An 8,019-nucleotide genomic window follows, 5' to 3' on the forward strand; every position below is an offset into this window, starting at 1 on the left:
TGGGCTGTGGGGGCCAATTCGGGGGGCGGGAGCTGGCGGGCTGTCACCCGGCACCCCGTGTGGCCCCACTCTGCGAGTCTGCGAGCTTTCCTGAGCCCCACCTGCTCCTTCTCCTAACAGAGATGCCAAGTCCGAGCACTTTCGATGAAAATTGGGGCCCTGTACTCCGATAAGGGGACCCCCGGACTAGGGATCCGAAGAGGATTCAGCAACCGCTGTGCTGCACTTCCGGGGGGGTTGGGAACTGCCCTAGAACCAAGCCTTTGCGAAGAGAGAGAGAAGTGGGAGCGCCGCGCGAGGGCGGCTGCGCGCGCGCTAGCAGGCGGAGAGCTGCACCCCAGGACTGGAGGCCAGGCTGCCTNGGGAGCGGGGCTGGAGGATCGGGGGTCGGGATGGGGTCCACCGCGGGCGGCAGCGTGGAGGGGGTCCACACACCCCGCGGGGCAGGCGGTCCTGGGGCCGGGAGGGTCGAGGGCAGGCGTGGGAGCGGGCAAGCGCCTGGCGGGGTGAGGTGTTTAGGAAGGAGCAGAGCCAGCAGTTGGCGGGGAGCGGGGTCGGCCGGGGCTGGGTCAGCGGTGGGTGTTGAGTGCGCTGCCCGGTGGCCTGCAGGTGCGGCCAGGAGCCATGGTGATCATGTCGGAGTTGAGTGCGGCCCCCACGGGCTCCGGCCAGGGCCAGCAGAAGCCCCTCCGGGTGGGCTTTTACGACGTGGAGCGGACCCTGGGCAAGGGCAATTTCGCCGTGGTGAAGCTGGCCCGGCATCGAGTCACCAAAACCCAGGTGCGTACCAGACCCGGCCGGTGAGGACCCTCCCCAGGGGCCGCTGGGTGGCTTCCGTGTCCTTAGCGTTCATCCTGCAATGTCTCAGCCCTGACAGTTCTCAGTTCCGTGAAGACTGAATATGCTGTATGTTTTGATTCTGAATAATTTGTACAAGTATTAGGGGACAGCAGAGAGGGTAATGACCAGATGGCCCAGGAGTGTGGGGCTCTGGGATCCTCCCGAAGACCTTATAAAGGGAGCTAGCAGACATTTAAGATAATTCCTTAACTTTAAGTACCATTAATGGTTAGTGTGCCCCCCCCCTACTTTTTGTGACTTTTTGGGGACATAAAGTGTTATAGAAATTAAGATGCAAAAAGCAAAAATGTGTAAATGAAAGGTTTTTTGTTTTGTTTTTTGGGGACAAAAATATCCTTTCTTTTAAACTGTAGGTTGCAATAAAAATAATCGATAAAACTCGATTAGACTCCAGTAACTTGGAGAAAATATATCGTGAGGTTCAGATCATGAAGCTTCTGAATCATCCTCACATCATAAAGCTTTATCAGGTAAGGACTCAAGTTTGTCTTTTGCTGTTTCTTCTGGCAAGTGTGTAACTTTATTTTCAACAATAAGTCTGCAGTTTCTGAATTTTGCCCCTCTCTTTGGGCGTGTGTGGGAGGCAGGGAGTTGGCTGTGTAAGGTAAATAGATTGATTTCTGTAAGCTCTTCTGTAAGCATTTTCTATTATTTTCTTGCTTTGGGATCATAATTGAGATTTGCCTCATTAAAATTTTATTTAGTATTGTCATTCACTCCAGTTTTAAATGCGTAGAGGTCGGTTGTTAGAGTTACTTTCCTAAGAAAACAACCAGACCTATGTATTGGCACACGTCAGGCATTTAACGTGAAAGGACAGATTTTAGTGGAAGGAGACACTTCCCTCTTTGCAGATAATTATTAAACTTTAAAACCGGCTGCGTTTACCCGTTTCCGTGAACTTCTCTTTGCAAAGGCAGTAGTAAAAGCATTTGTCTTCCGTCAAAAATGGAGAGATGAAAAATACTTTTGCCGTGCTGAGAACAGAGACCTTGTCGTTTAATCCGTGTTGAGAACTTGCCTCGCCCCGTCCGTCTGTCGGTTTGTTTTGTGGCTTTGTTGTTACCGTGTTATGACTGATAAATCATGTCTTTGGAATAAGCTCTGATTTAATGAGCACAGTAAAGCAGCCTCTTACTCACCCGATCACTTCCGCAGATGAGACCCAGTCTGCTCGCAAAAGAGTGCTTTTTTTGCAAATGCTCGGTAGTCCATCCAGCTGTCTGGATGGTGTAAGTTCCTTTTGGGGATTCTTGTGAAGCCCCGTGAATCTGGGATGAACACGGGACAGCGCGTGTGCGCTTGTGCCCATGACAGGGCTCAGCGTGCAGTGTGGCCAGAGAAGGCGTTAGAATCGAAAACTGTCCCACGGAAGTAGCGTCACCGGGCTTGTGTTCCCCCGAATGACAGTTCACTAAGAGTCATTAAGTGCAGTCGTCAACCCTACACCGTACGCTCGGGCTGGTGTTTTGTTTCTGTGTCATTTTTAGTTGTGCTGCTTTGATAAGACGTTTCCTCCGCGGCCGCTGATGTCAGTGCCTGAGAAATGTGCGTGGCCCGTTTCCGCAGGAGTGGGCCGAGCCCTGTTTTCGACTTTGCTGGAGGGATGGGCCAGAGTGCACCTTCCTGGCCTTCCTGTCCCTCGGCCGGCCCATTGTGTGGGGCAGCCCGGTTAGACGGCACATCGCCCACGTCATCAGTCAGAGGTCCTGCGGGGGGTGTGATCTCCCGTCGCTCTCTGGGTCGCTTTAACTGCTCGGACGTGGCAGGCTTCAGCGGGACCGCAGTGCCTGTCGTTTTGGGCTGTGACGCTGGTGTCTCATCCCATCCGGCCGGCCCAGCCCCAGAGCCTTGCTGAGACACCTCACTCTTGCCTAGAGGTTCCCTGAAACTCCAAACACGTTTACCCTTAACTCTTTCTCCGCCTCTCTCACGCACCGAGGGGAGGGATACACCGCGGCTTCCCGCTCGGGCCTCTGCCGCACGCTTGGGAGCCAGGACGGTTGAGATCCTTGCTAAACCACACCATGTGTGCTTTCTTGTTAGATTTATGGCTGAAAGCAGTCGCCTTTTAAAGTGTCTTTTTTAAGGAAAAACTGGATTTCAAACCCTAAAGAAATCTGTTTCTGTAAGAAATGTGTTGTCCTTGCGTCTCTCCCTTTGAAATCTTTTAAAACACACGGGCAGGCGTCGGATTTGCTTCTTTTAGCTCCAAAGATGTCAATGTTATCTTCTTTCTTAACTAGCTGTTTTTCAAACCCTTTTTAAACTGGTCTTCAAAGTGAAGTCAAATTCTCGACCCGGAGGTGAGCCTTTCGGGTGTGTTTGACATTGGCCGTTGCTGCTGGCACGCGCTGAGGGCTTTGCCGCGCAGAGAGCAGTCTGCTGGAGCTTCCCCCGCGGGGCCCGCTGCTCAGCGCCTGCTTTACGCGTCAGTAACGCAGAGCGGGAAGGGGTGTTTTTCTCCATCATTCTGCTTGTGCCGGCCTGCATCATCTGTTGCCTGCTAGGCTTCTGGAAGAAAGCCCCAGCAGTGCACCCCGCGGGAGTCCGACCTCTGAGGCCTCCCCGCGGGCGAGCTGGTGAGGCAGTCGGGTTAACGCACCAGTGCAGGAAGGTTCTAGTGCATTTGGATAGGCAGGCTAGTGAGGAATTCACCTCCGAACTCTTAAATTCTTTTTCTGAATAGGAACCTCCCGTGTCTGTTTTCTTTAACGCAGAAGTGCTTATTTTCTTTCCTTTTGAAAGATAACGGAGCCACTCATCCTTGGGGAAGTTAACAATTGACTGGGGTTCGAGTAGATTATTTATGCCGTTGGTATGTTCTCTTTCCGTGTGGTTAAACGTTAGGCCTTTGTGTTTTTAGGTTATGGAAACAAAGGACATGCTTTACATTGTCACCGAATTTGCAAAAAACGGAGAAATGTTTGGTAAGCCCCGCCTGTGTCTGACACCCATTGAAAGCGGTTGGTCGGTGTAACTGGCCGGGAATTGCCCTCCAGCGCGTGGGTCTGTCCCGCCTCCCGCGTTCGTGCTCCAGGCGACGGCCAGACTCCTGGACGTCAGGCCTGTAGCTCCGTCTTGTCACCCCCCCTCAGATTATTTGACCTCCAACGGGCACCTCAGCGAGAACGAGGCACGGAAGAAGTTCTGGCAGATTCTGTCCGCCGTGGAGTACTGCCACAGCCACCACATCGTCCACCGGGACCTGAAGACCGAAAACCTACTTCTGGATGGCAGCATGGACATCAAGCTGGCAGGCAAGGGGCCCTCTGGGGGGCGGGGGGTGTCCCCAAGCCCCGGAAGTGCTGTCTCACGAGGCCCCCGCTGGTGAAGTGCACACCTTTGTGTCCGTGGCCCTGCCGTTTCTGCCGTGACCTCACCGTCTGTGTTCCTGTCACTCAGATTTTGGATTTGGGAATTTCTACAAGTCAGGAGAGCCCCTGTCCACGTGGTGTGGGAGCCCCCCGTACGCGGCCCCCGAGGTCTTCGAGGGGAAGGAGTACGAAGGCCCCCAGCTGGACATCTGGGTAGGTCCCGCGTGGGTGGCGCGCGTCGGCCAGGCGCCCGGGTGCTGGCGCGGGCGAGCGGGCGCTGATGCGAGGCCGTGTGGCCCTTTGCAGAGCCTTGGCGTCGTGCTGTACGTCCTGGTGTGCGGGTCGCTGCCCTTCGACGGGCCCAGCCTGCCGGCGCTGCGGCAGCGGGTGCTGGAGGGCCGCTTCCGCATCCCCTTCTTCATGTCTCAAGGTGGGTGGGCCGGCCGCGTGGGGCTGTCGGGTAAGCGGGGACAGGCTGCTGGGCGTGCCGTCAGGGCCGTGATCAGCCCCACGCTACTGAGGGCTGTTTTCCGGCCGCCTGCAGCAGGCACCCAGCCCACGGCGCTTCCTCACTGCCCCACCTGTGCGGCCGGCGGGGGACTCAGCTCTGCCGTCCCCCCGAGGGGGCCTGGTGTCTGGGATGCTGGCCGGCTGGCCTGGTCACTGGGGTCCTCTGTGTGGGGTGGGTCAGCAGGACCACATCCCCTCAGGGGACCAAGCCCTCGAGTGGTGGCTCTTCAGGGCCACGCCCCCGGCTCTGCAGCCTTTAGGACAGTCACTCGCATGTTGCCATCAGGAACTCGCGTGTTGCCGTGGCGGGACCCAGCTGGGCGGTGGCGGGAGCAGGCACGCAGGCGGCCGCCTGGGCTCAGCGGGCCTCCCTCCCCCCAGACTGTGAGACGCTGATCCGGCGCATGCTGGTGGTGGACCCCGCCAAGCGCATCACCATCGCCCAGATCCGGCAGCACCGGTGGATGCAGGCAGAGCCCGCCGTGCCGCGGCCGCCCTGCACGGCCTGCCCCGCGCTTGGCTGCACCTCCAACCTGGGCCAGTATGACGAGCGGGCGCTGGGCATCATGGACACCCTGGGCATCGACCGGCAGAGGACCGTGGAGGTGAGGACCACCACCGCCCGGCCGCGCGGGCTCTGCCGGGAGAGGCGCCGCCCCGAGGGACAGCAGGCGCTTGCCAGTCGGGTTAAAACCGGAACACGGGCTAATTTAAGGGCCAGCTGTCCACTCCTCTAAAGGATATTCTCGGCCACCCAAGAATAACCCTGGGAACAGTCTTGTCGGGGAGCCTCCCCCGCCCCCACTACGGGAGCCCTGCCACCCCGCTCTTCCCCCTGCTGGCCACACTCTGACCCCGCTTCTCTCCGCCTCCTCCAGTCGCTGCAGAACAGCAGCTACAACCACTTTGCTGCCATCTATTACCTCCTCCTCGAGCGGCTGAAGGAGCATCGGCTCACTCAGCCGTCGGCGCGGCCTGGCCCGGCCCGGCAGCAGCGGCCGCGGAGCTCGGACCTCAGCGGCTGTGAGGTGGGGGACAGCCCCTTCCGAGCCCCGCCTGGACCGCGCGCCCCTCCCCCGCCTGTCCCAGGCCGTTGCCCAGACGGGCCCGCTGGCCCCCAGGTCCCGTCTCCTGCCTGTGCGGCACGGGGGTTGGGGGTTCCCGTGTGAGAAGAGGGGGTGACCCTGCAGCCACTTGGTTCTTAACCGTCCCCGATCTGGCCTCTCGACACCTCGCCCTGGTCACCCCTCTCCTGGGCCCAGCAGCTCGTGACTGACCTCCCAGCCCGTAGCAAAGCCGGCGGGGTCCTTCTAGCGCCGCTGTTTGCGGTCGTCCCCAGAACCGCCTCCCTGCTGACGCCCGTGCTCTGCCGGCCCGCAGGTGCCTCAGGAAGGCCTGTCTGCTGACTCTTTCCGGTCCTCCCTGCTGTGCCCGCAGCCCCAGGCCTTCGGGCAGTCTGTCCTGCAGGTGGACACGGACTGTGACCCCCTCAGCTCACTCCGGGTGTGTGACCTCCACTGGGCAGCCGTCGCGTGGGGGCTGGGGGGGCTCTCCCTGCCGTGGTGACGGCCCCCACCCAGCTGCCATGGAGCCCCAGGAGTTACTGGTTTGTGTCCGTCCCTCCCAGCCCCTGCTCTTTCCCCTGGACGCCAACTGCAACGGAGTGTTCCGGAATCGCTCCATCTCCCCAAGTGGCCTGCTGGACGTGACCATCAGCGAGGAGGTCAGGCCGGGCCACAGCCTGGAGGAGGAGCGGGAGGCACAGAAGCCCCTGTCTGGCGGCACAGGCCGGAGGCACACTCTGGCCGAGGTCTCCACCTGCTTCTCCCCGAGCGCCCCTCCATGTAAGTGTCCCCGTGGGTCAGGAAGGCGGGCCCGGTGGACGGCCACACGGCGGGGGCTCCCACCGGCCGATGGCGAGCGTCCCTTATCGGCTGGGCACCATATGATTGCACACATTCTACTTCATGACTGCACATGGTCCTTCAGGGGCAGGACGGCATGGGGTCTGGCTGCCCCCAGGGCCTGGAAGGGCCGGTCCTCAGCCCACCAGTGTCCTAGTCTGAGCCCTTCTGGACGGCTGCAGCGACAGCCGCGCCGTCGAGGTGGCCGGCCACCATCGCGGCTCCCAAACCTCGACAGCCTCGGGCCGTCGTAGACTCCTGCCCCACGTTGAGGGGCGGACGAGGAGGCCAGTACCGCCGTCTGCCCCTGTCAGCAGGCCGCACGGGCTGTCCCAGGGCCCCGGAGCTGGGTGCCAGGCACAAAGTGTCCCTGTCTGCTCCTCTTCTGGGGCCGTTGGCACTTGTGACTTCCATTGAAAACTTGGGTGCTGGCGGGTTGCTTCTGGTCTTGGGGAGCGCCAGGGGCCCCTCAGGAGTGTGTGTCTTCTCCTGCAGGCATCGTCATCTCCTCCTCTGCCGCGAGCCCCGCGGAAGGCACCAGTTCCGACAGCTGTTTGACCTTCTCGGCCTGCGACGGCCCAGCGGGGCTCAGTGGGCGCCTGGCCGCCCAGGGGCTGGTGGGTGCCTGTTCCCCGCTCAGGCTGGCCTCACCGCTCCTGGGCGCCCAGTCCGCCACCCCAGTGCTGCAGGCTCGGGGGGCCCCGGGAGGGGCCGCTCTGCTCCCCATCAGCTTCCAGGAAGGCCGGAGGGCGTCGGACACCTCACTCACTCAAGGTGACTTCCCTTTCCTGCTCACCTTCCGCCTTTCCCAGAAGATGCTGTGTGTGGCCCTGGGAGGGCGTCACTCTGTCCCCATGCACATGGCGTGCCCCAAGTCTGGCCAGGCCTGGACGGAGCTCCAAGCTCTAGGCGTCCCCGTCTTCAGGGACAGACGCGCGGGGTCTCCTAGTGGCCGGTCCTGAAAGCCCGGGAGACACCAAATGCCAGGCCACGGCACCTCATCTGGAGGAGGGGCCGGTCAGGGAGGGGCCCTCCACGGAGGCAGCTCCCTACCTGGGCTCCCCACTCAGCCCGCAGCCCCTCTCGCGCCCTCCTCTGTCTGCCCAGACTCATCCCTGTTTGGGGTTGGAGCTGCTGCCCCAAATCAAATTCTGAAACAAAGATGACTTAGCCTCAGGAGGTGCCCTTGGCCCCCACAGGAAAGCCATCCATTCATGCCATCCTGTGTGCATGGGGTCCCTTCTTGCTTTCGCCTGCCCGAGGGTCTGCACAGCCTGGCAAGCCGGGATGGACACCCGCTGACCGGCTTGATGTTGCCGTCCCCTCCCCCCAGGGCTGAAAGCCTTCCGGCAGCAGCTGCGGAAGAGCACGAGGGCCAAAGGGCTCCTGGGCCTGAACAAGATCAAGGGGCTGGCTCGCCAGGTGTG

General features: G+C 60.4%; 1 protein-coding gene across 1 annotated transcript in view; it reads left to right on the forward strand.

Moving 5' to 3' along the window:
• The first annotated feature begins 613 nt into the window (after positions 1-613).
• SIK1 (salt inducible kinase 1) overlaps positions 614-8,019 on the forward strand; it is a 12,939-nt gene continuing 5,533 nt past the window's right edge. The window contains exons 1-12 of the mRNA XM_077755368.1: positions 614-780; positions 1,215-1,331; positions 3,728-3,791; positions 3,960-4,121; positions 4,267-4,391; positions 4,485-4,608; positions 5,070-5,293; positions 5,567-5,716; positions 6,069-6,191; positions 6,316-6,532; positions 7,088-7,366; positions 7,926-8,016. Coding sequence (XP_077611494.1) covers positions 625-780; positions 1,215-1,331; positions 3,728-3,791; positions 3,960-4,121; positions 4,267-4,391; positions 4,485-4,608; positions 5,070-5,293; positions 5,567-5,716; positions 6,069-6,191; positions 6,316-6,532; positions 7,088-7,366; positions 7,926-8,016 — 1,832 coding nt within the window. The 5' untranslated portion in view covers positions 614-624. The remainder of the gene's footprint in view (positions 781-1,214; positions 1,332-3,727; positions 3,792-3,959; positions 4,122-4,266; positions 4,392-4,484; positions 4,609-5,069; positions 5,294-5,566; positions 5,717-6,068; positions 6,192-6,315; positions 6,533-7,087; positions 7,367-7,925; positions 8,017-8,019) is intronic.

The sequence above is a fragment of the Crocuta crocuta genome, unplaced genomic scaffold, assembly GCF_008692635.1.
Source record: "Crocuta crocuta isolate KB4526 unplaced genomic scaffold, BGI_CrCroc_1.0 scaffold675, whole genome shotgun sequence".
NCBI lineage: Eukaryota > Metazoa > Chordata > Mammalia > Carnivora > Hyaenidae > Crocuta > Crocuta crocuta.